General features: G+C 49.2%; 8 protein-coding genes across 8 annotated transcripts; 4 read left to right on the plus strand and 4 right to left on the minus strand.

Annotated features, from left to right (window-relative positions):
• Window positions 1-635: 635 nt before the first annotated feature.
• Window positions 636-2,535, minus strand: ANOM_009004 (eukaryotic translation initiation factor 3 subunit D; the record flags this gene model as incomplete). Its single annotated transcript, XM_015554260.1, has 2 exons — window positions 636-2,182; window positions 2,243-2,535. Coding segments are annotated over 2 exons (1,815 nt in total), but the record flags the coding sequence as incomplete, so codon positions are not given.
• A 1,522-nt stretch (window positions 2,536-4,057) lies between these two features.
• ANOM_009005 (hydrophobin family protein) lies at window positions 4,058-4,525 on the plus strand (the record flags this gene model as incomplete). Its single annotated transcript, XM_015554261.1, has 3 exons — window positions 4,058-4,268; window positions 4,348-4,409; window positions 4,478-4,525. The coding sequence occupies 3 exons, from the start codon at window positions 4,058-4,060 to the stop codon at window positions 4,523-4,525; spliced, it is 321 nt and encodes a 106-aa protein (XP_015404293.1).
• Window positions 4,526-5,130: 605 nt separating this feature from the next.
• On the plus strand, window positions 5,131-6,549 carry ANOM_009006 (putative lipase; the record flags this gene model as incomplete). The annotated part of the gene is made up of 1 exon (XM_015554262.1): window positions 5,131-6,549. One exon carries the CDS (start codon window positions 5,131-5,133, stop codon window positions 6,547-6,549), a length of 1,419 nt encoding a protein of 472 aa, XP_015404294.1.
• Window positions 6,550-7,835: 1,286 nt separating this feature from the next.
• Window positions 7,836-9,806, plus strand: ANOM_009007 (uncharacterized protein; the record flags this gene model as incomplete). Its single annotated transcript, XM_015554263.1, has 3 exons — window positions 7,836-7,919; window positions 7,968-8,132; window positions 8,208-9,806. The coding sequence occupies 3 exons, from the start codon at window positions 7,836-7,838 to the stop codon at window positions 9,804-9,806; spliced, it is 1,848 nt and encodes a 615-aa protein (XP_015404295.1).
• A 632-nt stretch (window positions 9,807-10,438) lies between these two features.
• Window positions 10,439-11,730, minus strand: ANOM_009008 (uncharacterized protein; the record flags this gene model as incomplete). The annotated part of the gene is made up of 3 exons (XM_015554264.1): window positions 10,439-11,123; window positions 11,480-11,521; window positions 11,573-11,730. 3 exons carry the CDS (start codon window positions 11,728-11,730, stop codon window positions 10,439-10,441), a joined length of 885 nt encoding a protein of 294 aa, XP_015404290.1.
• Window positions 11,731-12,623: 893 nt separating this feature from the next.
• On the plus strand, window positions 12,624-13,271 carry ura6 (uridylate kinase ura6; the record flags this gene model as incomplete). Its single annotated transcript, XM_015554265.1, has 1 exon — window positions 12,624-13,271. One exon carries the CDS (start codon window positions 12,624-12,626, stop codon window positions 13,269-13,271), a length of 648 nt encoding a protein of 215 aa, XP_015404291.1.
• Window positions 13,272-13,750: 479 nt separating this feature from the next.
• Window positions 13,751-15,272, minus strand: ANOM_009010 (PCI domain protein; the record flags this gene model as incomplete). Its single annotated transcript, XM_015554266.1, has 2 exons — window positions 13,751-14,901; window positions 14,992-15,272. Coding segments are annotated over 2 exons (1,431 nt in total), but the record flags the coding sequence as incomplete, so codon positions are not given.
• Window positions 15,273-15,506: 234 nt separating this feature from the next.
• On the minus strand, window positions 15,507-16,846 carry ANOM_009011 (uncharacterized protein). Its single transcript, XM_015554267.1, has 3 exons — window positions 16,435-16,846; window positions 16,266-16,342; window positions 15,507-16,207 (listed from the first exon to the last, which is right to left on the minus strand). Exons 1-3 carry the CDS (start codon window positions 16,550-16,552, stop codon window positions 15,800-15,802), a joined length of 603 nt encoding a protein of 200 aa, XP_015404300.1. The 5' UTR covers window positions 16,553-16,846; the 3' UTR covers window positions 15,507-15,799.
• Window positions 16,847-17,948: the final 1,102 nt, after the last annotated feature.

The raw sequence follows: 17,948 nt of genomic DNA on the forward strand, positions 1-17,948 counted from the left end.
TTTTTCTTACCTTGTACTTACCTGAGCAAATGTCGGTGTGTCCGTCGTTGCAGGCCGAATGTATCAACCCTGATGTTATGTATGGGTAGTCTAATATCGGCGGAATGATCATGAAACGTTCACACTGCTTAGATTAATTACCCTACTTTGTCAGCTCTACGTTACTTGTCTAACAAGTTGGTTTCATGATGGTTGTTGCCGTAGTACACAGTGCGTATGTACGTAAATATGCTACCACCGGATCATAGCCATGCTCAGGCAGGTGAAACAAGGTAGTAGCGTCTTGTCTTCTTTCCTGCTACTGGGCGGGTCTTAATCGCAAAGTCCTAAGTGCTGATTTGGAATCGGCGTGAGAATAAGGGATTCATGGAATGAGTAACGGGCAGTGGGATACTGTTGAGAGTACAGTGATCATACTTCCAAGAAACGATAGGTATTATGAGTACGGGGTGTAGTTTGGAGAGCAAACCCTTCTAGAGACGCTGGAAAGTCATCAAATCGGTTAAGGACATCAACGGTCATGTTCAGAGCTCTAAAAGACTTTTGAATATGTTCACCAAAAAGTATCCGGAAATTCGAAAGAAACATCATGACATTATGATATCATGGCAGGAATAAACTCAATCATAAGCAATTTACTCCTCATCCTCCTCGGCCTTCTGCTCCTCATCCTCAGCGGCAGCCTCCTCATCCTCCTCAAAGGTATTGGCTGGCACGCTGTAGAGACGGAGAACGGGACGGTTGGGGTCCTTGATGAGAACGTACTTCTTGACCTTCTCCTCGTCCTCCTCGGCGTCCAGGGCGCGGATACGGTCGACAATGGTGCGCACAATACCCCAACCGTTGCCCAGGTTCAGGTTCATCTGAGCGGCGAGATCACGAGGCTTGTAGCCAACAACACCGAGGACAACGTGGCCAGCGGCGGAGCGGGGGTTAGCACGAGAGACGAAACCGAGCTTCATGGCGTCGGCCTTGGCAAGGACGGCCTGGGTGGTCCAACGGGCAAGCTTAAGGCTGTTGTTCTTCATCTCAGTGGCAACAACGGCACCGCGCTGCGACCAGAGCTTGCTGCGCCAGTCCAGAGCATTACCGGAGCCCTGGGCCTTGCTGTCGAACTCATTCAGCGCCTTGACGATCAGCTGCTGGTCTTCGCCGTTGACGGGGTTCTTCAGGAGGGCGTCGACCTCAGTACGGACAACCATGTTCAAAGGCTCCTCGTCACGCTCCAAGGAGAGATCGAAGCGGCGGTACTTGTAGGCCTTGGAGGCAAGAGGCTCGGTCTCCTCAGAAGCATTGTAGAAGGGGTTGGCGTTCTTCATTTCCAGCTTGGCATCCTGGGACTCGGCGACGGTTTGCAGGGCAAAGTTGTGGTTGATGAAAGTGGCTTCCATGGCAAGAGCGCTGGGAGTGTTGATGGACTCCTGCTTACCCGAAGATTCGGCAAGCTCGAGAGGGGCGTCAATTGCATTCTCGTTGACGGTTACCAAGTCGAGCGAGGCACCCTCACGCTTGTCGAAGTAGATCTTGTTGCCCTGGTGCACGATAACAAGATCCCAGGAGTAGACACTGCGAGGGGCACACATAAGCATAGACAGGATATCGGAGGTAGCGAAAACGGTGGCTGTGTCCTTCTCGGCGAGCTCCTGGATGACAGGGTCCTGGGAGGTAGTAACGTTGTAGGCAGCACGGTCAAGAGACTGCAGTCTACGCTCGGCGCCCTTAACAGGGGCCTTGTCGTAAGAACGGTCGTAGTAGTAGAGGAAACCATACGAGTCGATGTCCTCGCCATCGGGGGCCTCCAGGTTAAGCTTCAGCAGACGGCTGAAGTCCACTTCCTCCAGCATAGTCCAGTCGGGGCGCACATTGACGGACGGCTCACGAGTCCTCTGCGGCTTGTCGTAGTCCTTCCATCCAAAGCGACGTCCACGGTTACTGCGGCCGGCACGGTTGTCGTAGAAGCGATCGCCCTGGCCACGGCCAGCACCAACACGCTGGAAGCCAGCACGGCCGCCTCTCTGGCCCGCGCCACGCTGGCCGCGGCCGCGGAAGACGGTGCCACCACCACGGCCAAAGGTGCGCTTGGCAGAGGTACGAGTGTTGTCAACGACCGAGAAGGAAGATTCATCTTCAGCAGCCTGGATGCTGAACAGGCTGGAGGAACCGGCTCCGTACACTTGCTGGTCTGTTGATGATTGGTATGTTAGCTGCGGACCCGCATTTAACTGTCTAGATTAACTCATACCCCTGAAGTTGCGGTTGTAGGCCTGACGACCGCCTCTTTGGTCCTTGGACTCGGACGTCCAGTCGGCCATGCGACCCAATTTGTCACCCTTAGAGAAAGGAGCAAATGGGACACCCTCAAGCATATTGTCAGTCGAGGTCGCGGGGCCCCAAGTGTCCTCCGCAGGCAGGGCCGCCACAATGTCGGCGATGGAAATGGGTGCCATGATGTCCGGAGATGATAATAAACCCAGAAATCGATTTCTGAAGAACAAGGTATCTCCGCGCAGACGTCAGGGTATCTCGGCGGATGGTGAGATCACAAGCGGCGGAGAAATTGATAATTGCGGGTTGAGTTTTTGTGTCGCGAGTGGGCTTGTGGCTAGAAGGCTTGGCTTGGTCGGCTCTGCACCGCCACATCACGTGTGTATATACCGAACAGAAAGGAGGAAATAAACATGGAGAGCAAGAAGTTCTAAAGAAAGAAACAAAATCTTTCTAAGCTCATAGATATTCAAATTTTCACTGGAAGATACAAGCCAAAGCTAGTGGTTTCCTTTTTACTTACACACCATCAACCAACCCCAGAGATACAGAGAAAAGCCACAAACAGATCAAATCTTGTATCCCCCGTATAGTCAAGGGCAGTAGCAGTCTTCTCATTAGGTTTATTTAGTGATATTTTGCGCAGCAAACTTGTTTGGGATAACAAGAACTGAATGAGAACCGGTGTGGTGGAGGTGGGAATTTGTGATATGTGTTATCTCTGAAGTCGGATTGAAGTATAGTCTTTGGTTCTTCATCTTTACGTAAAGAGGTCTGGATCTACAATGCTTATCAGGGTATAAGATAGCAAGGGGAAGTTAGAAACTCAAATTATAAGGATACTCAGGAGCTGCAGGTTCAATTGTTAATGACGCTTTGATCGAACAAGATCTCAGGGGCGAAGAAATACGATGACACATTAATATACGGTCCTTATCAATGCTCTGTCGCCTTCCACACCACCGACTAGATACTAAGGGTCGCCTGGTAAAGACCAACGAGAGCGGCCTATTTCCCTTGCTCTAGCTAGTACTGCTCCGCCATCATGGAGATGCACAGATGGTTTCCCCTCGCTTCTGGGGCTGAATGCTGATCATCGGGCATGGCGTTAAGTCTGATTGGAGCTAATGCGAGGGCTCCACTGATAAGGAACTGATGCTTTATTGTAGTACTGTAGTACTACGGAGTAGTTCCTTAGGGCTTAGCCAACGAACTATACGGAGTAGGTAAGGTAAGATTTGGTTCCGGCTTTCGTTCTGACCTCCATTCTCTCCGTAGTGCCTATCAAATCGTAGGGATAATTTATACCATATGACCTAGTCCACCGGAAACACTTCTGTCCCTGCATGGAGATCTCGATAGTGCTGGGATCTACGAAGTATCAGGGCACATTCTTACATACATCCCATGGGACTTAGTTAACTCTTATCAAAGTTGAATAGTTTGTGGATCAAGACCCCATCTGGGAAATCATCTGCCTCTGGAACTTCACTTTGGGCCTAATATTTTGCTGAATGCCGACTGCTGAAGCTGACCTCTCAGCTCATCCGAGATAACGACTCTTGGAATACCATTGGACTATCATGTCTTTTCCTTTGGATAGGACGGACGTAGCTGAAGAGCTCTACCCGAGGGTTCGCTCTCAATCTCGAATATAAAAGGTGACCTGAACCCTTTCAGATACTTCCCTAGAACATCTTCCATCCAGTAAACCAGCAGACTCAGACTTGAAGGCTACTTCCTCATCTCTCCATCTATTTTCTCAAGTAAGACTTTTTCACCGTCAAATACAATGAAGTTCTCTACCGCGCTCTCCTTCTTCATCTCCGGCGCAGCCATCGCTTTGGCTCTTCCTTCCTCTGGCGAAACTGTCGAGGCCGACTGTGTCAAGCCATACCTGTGCTGTGGCGAGCTCAAAACACCTCTTGATCCTATAGTTGATCCGATTTTGAAGCAGTTAGGAATCAACGCTGCAAGCATTGTGGGTTCCATTGGCCTGGCCTGTAAGTCTCTATCCGCCACGCGTGTCTTCATAGGAAAGATTAGACGAAGGTGGTACATATCTCTAACCAATCCATGTAGGTCATGCCTGGGATGACTCTTGCGAAGCTGGGCCTAAGTGCTGCACTGAAGCCAACCTCTTGGTAAGTTCTTTCCGAGAGGGCCAAAGAAAAGTAAAGACAGAAATGTCTCGTCTAACATACATTTATAGGGTGGCACAGTCGCTCTTGGGTGCTCGGACCTCGTCATTGAGCACTAGGACTATGGGAATGTTGGCGAGCTATCAACGCGGATAGAGTGGTTCTACTGTACATCTGGGGTGAATGAGATGATGCCGAATTGCACCTAGTATAATTATATTTAGCTTTCTTTGGATGGGATATTACCTGTCTACCTACTGACTTGTTCATGTTAAACTTCTAATATCATATTACGTCGAATCAATTTCTCTTTCTTCAAAATTCGATGGATTGTTCACCATTTGAATATCTTAATCCTCTTTCTTTACATGCTCGACGCTGCTGATCAAGTAGAGGAAAATACTGCACAAAACAGACGCAATGCCACCACCTTCCTAGAAGCTGGGGAAATACTGCAACAGTGTTGCCATAGCAGATCACAGCCAACGGAAGCAGTGGGAGATAATTCTGAGATAATGGCAAAAGTACAGGTTAGAAAAATGGCAACAGAAGATAGTCAAGTATGCCAGAATAGGTTCATTGCGAGGGAGAGGTGCAGCAATTGAACCTATATCGAGACCACTTCCTAAAACGTAGACTGGGTGTTTCCTGCCGAGGAGCTGCGTTTCCGCCGTGGTAAAATTTCGATCTCCAAGGATGCAATGTTTTTGGCAGAGCCCTCAAAATGAGAATCAATATGCCCGGCTCAATAGCTGGTTTCACATACTGCGTTGTTCCGAGCCTAATAGCCCTACGTCTAGATGTTTGCCGAGGTAGCACTTCGCTACCTTCCGATCTCGATCTTGTATCGACGTTATCGCTCGTCGCAAATGACTTCTCCATCAATGACATAGGGATCTCACAGAGAGTCTCCTCAATATTGTCCAATGTCGCACAAATCAAGAACCGTAAAGATTCAAGGACCCATTCTGTGCAGTCTGTCTGGACCAGACTTGGTTCAATCTTCACGAATAACGCCACCGATATCTTAGAATTTGCAAACGATATCACCGCATCCGGCCTGATACCTTCCAGAGTACTGGCATGGCTGAATGACTACGCCACTATTGACCTCGATGCAATTCACCGGAACAATCCATCCCCAGAAAACTTGAGTATATACCCATACAAAGCAAAAAGTGATGCGCCGTACTCCGTTGCGGAAAATACTCTCCGGGCAGCCATTCACATTCCCAAGTCATTCTCACTCAAACAGGACAAGAAATTACCGGTGCTTCTGGTACCAGGAACCGCTGTTCCTGCAGCCATAAACTTCTATTTCAACTTTGGCAAGTTGAGTAAAGCCTTACCCGAAAGCGATCTAGTTTGGGTCGATCTTCCTCAGGCCTCGTTAGGCGACATTCAATTAAATGCCGAATATGTCGCCTATGCGCTCAACTATGTTTCCGCTTTGACATCATCCAATATTGCCGTGATTTCTTGGTCCCAAGGTGCACTGGATATTCAGTGGGCACTGAAGTACTGGCCCTCCACCCGAAACGTAGTAAATGACTTCATCGCTATCAGCCCCGACTTCCATGGAACAATAGTCAGGTGGATGGCATGCCCCCTATTGAGCCAGCTAGCATGTACTCCTTCGATTTGGCAGCAAGGGTGGGATGCAAACTTTATACAGGTCTTGCGAAGCAACCGGGGAGACTCTGCGTATGTTCCCACGACCACCATTTACTCTTCCTTCGACACGGTAGTGATGCCCATGAGTGGGGAGAATGCGTCTGCTCGGCTACTGGACCACAGCGGAGTGGGCGTATCCAACAATCATTTACAGACCATCTGCGCAAATAAGGCCGCTGGTGGCCTCTATACGCATGAAGGCGTGTTGTACAATCCTCTTGCGTGGGCACTCACCGTTGATGCACTCCGTCACGATGGGCCTGGCAATATTACGCGAATCGACATCCAAAAGATCTGTGAACAATTGCTTCCACCGTTTCTCGACCTCAGTGATATGCTGGGAACGGAAGCACTCGTTCTTGTAGCCCTAGCAAAGATTCTTACGTATTCCCCGAAAGGCTTCGGTGAACCTGACATTGCCGAGTATGCATACTTATCAGGCGATCAAAATCAGGATAACCAAGGATAAGGAATTACAGTTCGTTCCATATATGATTCTCCGAAACTCCTGATTAACTCCTAAGATCTCACCATCCGCTTTGGAGGAGAGGGAAAAAGGACCGGTTAAAACTCTCTTTCAAGATGATTTGAAATACAAAGGATGGGCTAAAAACAGCGACCAACTCCAACCAGCCGTATTGATATGGAAGAACGCTGTGCTGTGGTTACGATGGTGTAGAGTATAGGGTTGGATTGAAATTCCAACGTGGAGCTTAGATGGGCTTACGCAGATCCTTGATTTCCGATCGTTAACATTAGAATTGTTAGATTTGCATCTCCTATGAACCAACCCCAATCACTGATTCTAGTAGTTTGTACTCTCGTATGTACCCTGTGCCTCTGGGGAGGGAGCGAGGGATTCATACGTGCTTCAGATTGTCTTGCGTTTATCAACTCCGTAAACAAGGATAGTTCGAAAGAAAGAAAGAAAGGACTTTTTAGCAACTACTACTACTACGGAAGGACAATTCGAATCAAAGCTCACGTGTGGACTCGGGTAGGGAGCGAAGGAACCCACTTTATCTGCTACTCTGGGACATTCCGGTTGTCGATCCGCTCCAAAAAACGCTGAGATCTTTGGATCAGGTGGAAATTGCCGAGAAATCACGGTACTCTGTGCCGGACGCGAATTGAGTTTCGTCGTCTGCAATCTCTTTTGCTCACGCTGCCAGCAGAACTGACAGCGCAGGATCAATTGACCTCTGCTATTGTCCACCATTCAATCATACTTGAGGATTGAACAGTATTAGCAGGACATGACGACGCTCAGGAGGACACCACGTCTCCGGAAATCGACCGTACGCATTGAATCCACCGTCTACTCCGTGGTTCAAGATCCTGTTGGCTGGCCAGCTCCTCGTTCAGTATCGCCAAGGCTCGATCGTCAGCTCCCATCTCAGCACTTACGTTGTCACTGGCCATTCGAACCATCTTTATGGAGATGCTCCATCGAAGCCAGCCCTCTTTGTGGAGTGCTTTAGCCTATTCTTCTCCTTTTTTCCGGGATTTTTTTTATTCTTTTTTCTTTTACGTAGTATCATGTTGTCTTTATATGTGCCCGGACTCCGTACGGACTAACCCCAGGACCTCCGGGCAAGGAATGAACTCCCTACTCCTATAGCTCAAACAAGCGTTGACAGACGACGACGACGACTATGCTTATAATCTGACTATATTCTGGATGAACTTGTCTCTCCTTTTGTCGTCCTCTCGTTTGTTAGTTTTCAGGAGAGCACTCCTAGTCGCTCATTCAATATGATTTTCTTCTTGGCCTTGGTTTTTCTCTGCTTTCGTAGTATTGTCGCAGCATCTGATGATGATTTTATGTCCTTCGTGACAGTTCGTATGCCCGATGATCCTTGACAGTAAGCTGCTAACAGACCATAGCTCCCACAAGTGAGGGCGTTGAAGTTCGATATCACCTACTATGACCGCGACGCCGTAAGCTCGGGCTACTGGTTCGTTGCGCCTTATAGCTTAATTGACCCAGAGCCCCCGACGAAGCAATGGAAGCCGTGCCAAGTCGGGCCCTACATATACGATGCAGACGGTGTACGTTCACCTGAAATGGATTGCTTGTGATTTGCCAGATTGCAAGAAAAACGCTGACTCACATTGTCTATCCAGACTCTCATCTGGGCTGGATCGTGCCTATACGATAACCGCAATATCTTCGATTTCAAAGCGGTGCCTAACATTGATGGCGGCTCCCACTTGTCATTTATCTTGCAGCATACATTTCGGTTCGAAGGCGATGAGAAGGGGACTGCATATGTTTTGGATCAGCATTATGAAACGGAAAAAGCCATCCCGGTGACTAATGACCTTGCCGCATTCAACATGCACGAATTCAACGTCCTTGACGGCGGAAAGATGGCTCTAGCTTGCACGTATCGAAGCAAGTACATGAACTTGGGTGCCCTTGGTCGTCCTGAGGAGTACAGCTGGGTTTTCACCGGTGGTTTGGTTGAGCTGGACACAGCTACGGGTGAGGTGCTTTTTGAATGGGACTCCGAAGGCTACATCCCTCTTGATGAATCTGTGAAATTGGACCCATCAACACCAGTTGCCGACCCGCCTGGTTGGGATTACATTCATGTGAACGCGGTCGATAAGAATGCTGCTGGCGACTATATCCTCTCAGCTCGATTCACGAACACTATCTATCTCATCTCCGGGAAGGATAAAAGTATCATCTGGCGGCTTGGTGGGGAAACGTCTGATTTCGTCCAAGATTTCACTTTCTCCAAGCAGCACCATGTGCGCTTTATCGAATCCAACGCCACACACACGACCATCTCGTTCCTCAACAACGCTTCGGACGAGTTCGAACAGGGAGAAGACACCTCAAGTGCTCTCTACGTGCAGCTCCACACCAGTGTTTCCCCGATGACCGCAAAGGTCATTGCGCGATACAACCGTCCGGACGGGGACCTTACTCGGCTGCGCGGAAACGTGCAAACACTGCCCAATGGGAACGTCTTCGTGGGTTGGAGTGAACGGGGATACCAATCTGAGCACTCCCCCGAGGGTAACGTCCTTATGGAAGCCCGTTTTGCTTCCTCTCGCTTCTCCACCTACCGGTCGTACAAATTCGACTTCACTGGTCGGCCCAATACCCCGCCGGACGTGGTCTCGTCCGTCTATGGAACAGACGAAACCGATCTCACTACCATCTTCCACGTGAGCTGGAACGGCGCAACGGATATTGCTTCGTGGAATTTCTACGCACGGGCGAATCAGGACGGGATGCCTGTGCTGGTAGGCAACACCACCAAACTCGACTTCGAGACGATGTACATTGCGGATGGTTACCTGGACTGGGTCTCCGTGGAAGCAGTGGACAAGGACGGAAACGTCCTGGGGACCTCTGAGATTCAACGGACCGAGCCCCCGAGTAACTGGCGACTTGCCGGGTTCCAAGGCAATACCATGCCAACACCCCACGATCCATCGGATCTCCATGAGCACAAAACCATTGCTGTGGACGATGACGCCGATGACGCCGAAGAAGTTTACGTCAAGGCTCAAGAGGCGGCCGAATCCATCTACAAAGCGTGGGAGGTCATCCGCGGAGTCGGGGGCCTTCTCATCTTTGTTCTAGTTCTATGTTCTACGGGCGGACTTCTGGCGGGCATGTACTGGTATTTCCGGCGGCATAGTATGCAGGCATACCACGAGGTTGCCTCCGAGGAAAGCCAGCCATTGAACGAACGGTCTACTTGACCGTGATTCTGTCACCAAGAAAGCAAAAGAGAAACCATGTCTATGGCGAATGCTTAGCGGTTTGTATACACGGCATATTGCAAAGCGTCCACTGCATATCTCTGGCGTTGTATCTTTTTAATGTTGTACTCTATAATCTGTCTCTATCCCGCTCTCCCCCCCTCCTTTTCTTTTTCCTTTTTAACGATTTACGTATACATCGAGTCTATACCTGGATGCAAATCAAAGTTTAGTCATAGAACTGATGCATAATTGCTTCCTATCGCAGGGTCTCTTTCTGTAGTACCTCCAAGGAAACGGGAGGGGAGGGGGAAAGCCAAAGGACAAAACGAAGCATTAAATAGAAAAACACAATCTGTAACGATGAACGTGCAGTATTGTAAGCAGATAACCTTTCCTAAACCATTCAGCAGGGAGTTACCGCTGCCATTCTGGTAAAAATGCAAATAAAACTACGTCCGGATAACGCCTAAATGGCTAAACCACTAACTTCAAGATCTTTTTTGCTTTAATCGGTCCCATCAATTCCTTCGCTAGTCGTTCATCTTCTCGAATTTGAAACATCTTCGGTTTCATCATCTTCTGCTCCAGAGCGCGTGCCACAGACCGAAGTTTGTCGTCTTGAAACCTTTTCATTTGAAGCTGACGCCCGCATAGTCTAAGCCTCCGTCGTAGTGGCCGAACAGCAGAAGCGGCATAGACCAGGGCTCGCCTATTTTCAGTCGGATGGGCCAGTCGTAAATGGCTAATCTGACATGTAGCACCTTCAGAGAAACACAGGCTGATGCCATCTCATCACAGGCAATGTACCAAGCAATGTCACTGCGGATCTTGAATGTGCGAAACGCCATCAACCGCGGCTCATTGTACATGATGTGACTGAGCTCTACATGACGGACAGCAGCCTGGTGATCCTTGGATGTGGTTCTAAGAAATCGCATGATGGAATTCGAGGAACTGAATATGAACTGCGCAGTCGAGTATAGCAGAAGAACTGCCTCGCAATAAATAGTTCGACATGTAAAGACAAGGCCAAATAAGAATGGCGTCGGCCTGGTGCGGTGGCCATTACTAAAAACTGCCTGCGTAGATGGGTTGCGAGGCTTCTGCTGGCGATGGTAAAGCCTATAGCGAGCTGGCCTAGACGTATTGGTGTTCTTATCCTTGCGACGGAGAATTTCTACACGATGCGGTTCGAAAAGGTACTGGTAGATCTCCCAACGGATCTCTGCAGGAAGGCCCAAGAGCGATGCAGCTTTGCCGGTCCCTCGGGGGAATTGACTTTCTTTCCAGAAACTAACGGTTTGCTGTCTTGTACTTTTGGCGCAGAAATTGAGCATTTAGGAGCGGGTTGGGAGATCAGAATCCTTGGTACTGGTGTTGGGTAGTCCGCCTTTTGTCGTTTAGTGTCAGTTTTTGAAGCCAGTGGAGACCCAGGCGCACGCTTGCTATTGGTATGCTCGTGCTTGTGTCTAACAGGCTCTGGAGTTTCCGTACCGTGTGCATGGTTTCGCGGTGATGAACGGACGGCGTCCAGCTTCTGAGGGTGGTTTCTTTTTCTTGTGTTTGACGCATTCGCTGGAGTCTGGGTGGTTTGTGGCGAGTGAGGGTTAATATTCTCCTGGAATTTTTATTCAATAGAAGCTAGAGACGAGGTATAACATGTATCTTACCTTTTGGTTTGCTCGAGAGCGAGCTCTTCCATTATCCCGAATCTATTCCGTTGGGTTAGGGCTAACGGTCAATGACGATGATGCTTGACTCACATTGGAGCGAGAAGCATTTTTTCCAAAATGCGAAAAATCAGATCCATTTCCAAGAGCTTCTTCAGGTTGGTCAAGAGAGCTTTGATCCTTTTTACCCTTGCCTCGTCGATTGCGAGATGCTCGATTGTTTCGACGGCCACGCCTCGCTGAGTCTGCATGGTAGTGGCGTATGATTAGATAGGTGAGATTTTCGAATTGGGTGAGTCAAGTGTATTCTGAAATATCATAGAAGTGAATACTGGATTTGAGAAAAGGCAGATAGCATAGACGTTGAGTATGATACACGAGAAAATGGAAGGCGTTCATGTAAATATGGTCCTTGAGTGGTGAGGTATGTATATGAGTACCAGTCAGAATAGAGAGGTAAAAGAGACAAGTGACAATCATGTCCAGAAAACTAGATATAGGGTCCTAAATGCCCTATTAGGGTTCATTGAGAACAATTTGTTTAACAGTGAATGAACACCTGGTATACATCTTTTGTGTATACTTCACATCGTTCATTGTGTTATTTACCATACCAATTGATTACACACTATTCCTTATGTGGAAAGAATTTGAACCCGATCCTCCAGGCATCTTGTCTGTGTTTTTCGTTTCTTCTTTTTCGGAACTATCTTTTCTAACTAGTCTCTCTCACTCTTCCAATTGCTCTCTTTAAGTCTAATATAATACTCCTCGATCCCTCTTTTCCAGATGTCTCCCTGCTCTGGCGTCCTCCGCAATCCCGCCTTCCCAATTCGCTCCCGCGTGGCCTTCTCTCTCAATCAAACCGCAAGATCATCAACCCGACCCCACCACCTCCGGCAAGAACAACACCACCGCCCCTATTCCTCCTCCTCTTCTCCCAACTCCTCGCAATACAACCGCTCCCAATTCAAAATCCTCCCGTTCCTAGCAATCATTGGCATCGGTTCAGGATCCTACATCTTCCTTGTCAAGTCCCGTACCGGCATTCACAAACCGAAACCCGACTCTCAGTCTCCTGATTCCTAAATTACCTTATCCCCCCACCCCCTAAGGACTTATCTACTCTCCGACTAAAAGAAACATGGCCGACACTAAACGTCCCACCCCTCGCTTCTCGCCTTCCGAAGTCACGGTGGTCTTCCTCCTCGGCGGTCCCGGAAGTGGCAAGGGCACTCAATCCTCCAATCTCGTCCGCGACTACGGCTTTGTCCATCTGTCAGCGGGTGATCTGCTGCGCGCCGAGCAGATCCGTGAGGGAAGCCAGTATGGTGAATTGATCAAGACTTATATCCGGGAGGGCAAGATCGTTCCGATGGAGATCACGGTGGCACTACTGTCGAATGCAATGGCAGATGCCTTGAAGAACGGTGCTGGTGCTGGGGAGGGCAAGAAGGCCCGGTTCCTGGTCGATGGGTTCCCGCGCAAACTGGATCAGGCTGTTTTCTTCGAGGATACGGTCTGTCCCTCGGAGTTGACGCTGTTCTTGGACTGCCCGGAGGATGTTATGGAGAAGCGCTTATTGAAGCGTGGAGAGACCTCCGGTCGTGATGACGATAATGCTGAATCTATTCGGAAGCGTTTCCGCACGTTTGTTGACACCAGTATGCCTGTCGTGAAGGCTTTTGAGGAACAGGATAAGGTTGTGTCTGTGTCGGCTACGGGGTCTGTTGACGAGGTGTATGCTCGTATCCAAGAGGGCTTCGAGAAGCGTGGGGTCCATCAGCAGTAATCTATGTCTATTTATAATGTGTGTCGGTGTCAGCGATCTTTATATTTTTTCTTATTGGGGGTGTAGCTAGCGCTTTATAGATGGAGTAGTGTCTTTCTCCCTTACATACAATGTCCACCTACGTCTCAAAGTACAATGTAGCCGGTTTATGTGTGTATATATATAGATTTAGATATATATCAAGACATATATGAAGACATAGTCCCAATTTTATATCACTTCGTATATGCATGACATGACTCGTGTCCATTGATCGGGCCCAATCCTAACTACATGCCAGGCGGAACCTGTCTAGAAACAAATAGCTACCATGAACCGATAAAAATGTCGCCCGGAGAGAACACATGAACCAAAGAATAAACAATCGAAAGAAAATGAAAATACAACATAACACCTCTTCCCAGCCATTACACGACGAACTTTTCTATACTTCTTTTCCCTTTCCAATGAGTATCGTGGTGTTTTCTTCTTAGAGTTGATTACTCTGCGGCTGCCACCTCCTGCGGCTGCTGTTGCTGCTGAGATTGTTGAGTGTTGCCATGGCGCTGCCGACGATCTCCAGACTTGTTACCCTTGTCGTTCGACTTGCCTTGGGCAGCTTCCTCTGCTGCTGCAGCGGCCTGCAGGCTTTCACGAACGAAACGCTCCCGCTCGCTACGAAGGACGCCCAGAACGTTCTCGAGGCTGCGGCGCCAGACCATCAAGCGACCCTGCACTTCCGCCCACTGCTTCTCGCCGAAAACACGGTAGGTGGCGCGATGTACCAGGAATTCGGAGCGCAGCTGAGACAGCTTACCCTCAACCAGACCAGCACGGATTGTATCGATGACCCACTTCTCAACATCTTCGGCCGGCACACGCAGAGCCGCGGCGATCGTGGCATAGGGCAAGGAACGGGAAGGGGTCGAGGCGGCCAGAGAGGCCAAAGTCAACAGACGCATCTTGTTCTGCAGCGCCTCACCAGCGTCAGCCAGCACACCACCGGAGATGCCCGCCAAGGGAGTGGCGGTGATAAAAGCCTCGTAAGCGTCGAGGGTGTCGGCTGTGAAGATCTCAAGAAGCTCAAACAGGGTGCTGTCGCTGGAGCGAAGAGCCTGAACGGCGTCCGAGGCCGTCAGAGGGGTGAAGTCGAACACAGCGGGGTGGGTGAGAGCGGAGGTGAGAGCGCGGATGGCGAGGTCGCGGGCCTCCTTGGATGAAGCCTGCGCAGCTGGAATGGTCTGCAGAGCCTGCACAATATGAGTCTGCGCCAACTCCTGGTCGCCGGCAGCCTGAGCAGCATCTGCAACGGCGAGGTGCAGGCGCTGAGCCTCTTCCTCATCTAACTCCCAGGAGGACAACCAGGTGGGCAGCTGAGCGGTCAACTGAGGCTTGAGGGCTTCGAAAGCGACCGAGGAGCCGGACTGACGAATGACTGCGACAATACCCAGGAAGACATGGAAGCGGCTGGAGTCGGTGGGAGCGAGAGTGTTGAAGATGGTGGAGAGGATAGAGATGGCCAACGAGGGACCGAACTGGGCGGAAGAGGTGATTGGTTTAGCGAGGTAAGAGCAGATGCGGGAGAGGAACATGTCAGGGTCTGAGGCGTAGTGAATAAGATGGACGAGAAGGTTATAGGCGGAGATGATCTCTAATTATTGGCGTGTCAGTTTCTGTTCTGCCATGCAGCCTGATATCCCGATCCTTCTCGCTTGGACGATATGTTGGAGGGACAACCCACCCTTCTCTGGAGCATTGTTCAACACGGATGCCGCCGAGACCAGCTTCTTGAGAACCTCATCACGCTGTTTCCGATCGGGCTCAGCGTCACTCTGTTCCTGCTGGCGGAGGGGTTCCAAGAGCGGGGAGATTTCGGCCTGAATGGTGGTGGTGCTGCCTTCGGTTTTGCGCAGTGCGTCGAGGTACTGGGCGAACTCGTCGGCGAGTTCGCTGAAGGAGCCCTCGATGAGGAGGGTAGTAGTGGGTGCGGGCATTCTGATGAGGGACTGTGAGGATGACAGGCAAAAGGAGTAAAAAGGAGGGAGAGAAGGGGAGGAAAGCGAGAGTTGAATTCCGTCGTGGTTGTGGTTGGTTGGCGGTGGAGAAATTTCAGTGTGGGAAAAAGTCTTGGCGCGAATTACGATGGATCAGCGTTTATAGTGACGATCTATAGTAGATTCTTGTATATACTCAAAAGAAACCAAGAGTTTCTATCTCTACATTTACGACGGTCCCTTTCCGAAACTTAATGGCTTGTTGGCGAGTCTTCAGAAAATCTCAAAGAGCGACTATTATTCTTCCATATGGACTATCATCGATTAAACTCGTGAAAGGAATGACTAAAGGCACGCACAGAACGATACAGCTCATTAACCGCGACGCAAAAGCAGGGGAATAGTACGACAACGGTAGGTCATAGACACAAAGCGAGTTAGGAGAGGGGGAAAAAAAACCATCAAGCACAAATTTTCCTCGAGACGGATCAGAGCGGCACATTTCATAATCAGGACTTGATCAAGCCTTCCGCGGTGCAATCCGAAACGACCATCTTACAGAACGAGACGGAGACCCAAGAAGAGTACCGTTGCTAAGATTCCTGTCGCATGGTCCTGGGCCATACGCACAGCGGCATTAGCGGTTGTGCTGCTTGTGCTGCCACTGCTCGTCGCGGTGCCGGTGGATGAGCCTTCGCTGTTGCTAGATCCCGAAGAACCAGTCGAGGTAGGCAAGGATGTGCTCGTGGTAGTCGATGAAGACGAGCCAGAGGCATCAGACGCATTCTTCGAACCACACTGGCTTTGGGCCTTCTTACACTTCTCGTCGCCGTCAAGGTCAGTAGAGCGCTCGATGCACTGGCGGTAGTTCTCCTGGCAGACAAAGAAGGGGATAGTCTCCGCGTACGATGCGACGTCAGCATCGGTGCCATTGGAGCATGAGCAAGTGAAACCAAGAGTTTGCTGTGTCTGTTAGCTTCTCCAGAGCTCTCTAACGCCGTGGTGTGTGGTTTAAACATACCGGGTCGCAAGTGTTCTTATCAGCAACTCCGCCGCAGATCTTCGGGCAGGCGTTCCGCTCGGCCTGACACCAGGCAGCTGAGAATACTCATTAGTTTTTCCGTGGGTTTTTCTGTGGACTGGTGATCATGCCATAGACATGTTGTATCACGACCGGGACGAGAACCTACACTTATCCGCGGGTTTCACCTGGTTCAGATCGAACCCCTCAGGGAAGGTATAGTTGCTGGCGGTGGTCACTGCAGTAGCGGAGGCCACCAAAGTGGAGAGAAACACGATCGGCAACATAATGGTCGTGGTTGGGGTTGGGTGGTGTATGTTAATGTATGGATGGGTAGTAATGAAGTCCTCAATCGATCAGTAAATCAATGTAATGGGCCAGACGCAAAAAGCAAGTGAAGAATGGGGAGAGAAGCTGGGGGGAGGAGAGGGAAACAATTGCTGGAAGGGAAAAGGAATTGGCAGGAGATAAAAAAGAAGGCACAAGGGGGGAAACAAGGAAGAGGAAAGAAGTGGAAAATTTAAGCCGGGGGAGGTATTTATCTGCAGTGACAGTAGTGTAGCAACGGTATAGCTGCTAAAACAAGTCACTAACCGCTGGGAAAGTACTATTGAATGGGTATTTGTTTATATCGCAAGCGGGGGTGACACGCTAGGGACCAGGCAATGAGACAGAAAACGATTCCTTATGATACCTACTCCGGATTCCTACTCTTGAAGAATCTCCTATTGGCATTGTTATTATTATTAACATAATGATGACTTATAATTATTGGTTTTAATTTTGACTGAATTCAATATTCCTTCTGGAATAGGAATTGAAGTGAGAGAGAATAACAATAGAAAAATGAAGCAAATATTCTAGACATTTTACTCTTGTACACACTACATACAGTATTCGAGTCCCCTTTTTTTTTTTTCTTTCTTTTTTTCTTCAACCACCATTTTCCCGGTTTCAATTTTTTTGGCCACCTGGACCCTGTACCTACTAGTACTATTATGATGATAATTTCGTTCCATACCACAACAGAGACTAAAATTCCATGATTGGAATGTGCCTCCCAAGGATCATCTTTCCATTGGAGGGGTTAAATCGATCTAGGTAGGGGACTAAGCCCAATGGAGGTCATCGGTTGCGGCAGTTTTCACGCTAGTGCAGGTTTGAAATATGGACATGGAGGTGTGGAATTTGTCGAGTCTCCTGCAGGAAATGTGAACTTAGCTACGAGGAGCAGTTGTTTGGTATGTATGTTTTGCTTTGATGAAAAGGAATTCTCCCAGTGACCAATTCTGCCCAATTCATTCATTCCTTGCAATTCTTATTCATGATCATGATCCACGTCAATCCTATTAATAATTGGTTGCATACCTCTTATGGATGAACTCGTTTTCTTTCATTGGTTTTATCACATGGCCAATAATCGATCTTCCCCGACTTGACCTCTCCAGCTTTAAGTACTAGTAGTAAGAGGTTTAGTTTCCCGGTCCATGTTCCCTCAGTGGAGGGGGCCAATCGAGCCGCCGAACTTGTAGCCGAGGTTGAAGGAAGGTAATCCCAAAGGATAATCGACCGGAGTATAGACAATGAAACCTCATGTCTAACACTCAAAGAAACAATCACTCTGCTTTCTTCCCGTCCATCCTGCTGGTGTGGTATCATTTCCCTTTATATCATACTTACCCT

Source organism: Aspergillus nomiae (assembly GCF_001204775.2).
Source record: "Aspergillus nomiae NRRL 13137 chromosome Unknown contig00273, whole genome shotgun sequence".
Lineage (NCBI taxonomy): Eukaryota > Fungi > Ascomycota > Eurotiomycetes > Eurotiales > Aspergillaceae > Aspergillus > Aspergillus nomiae.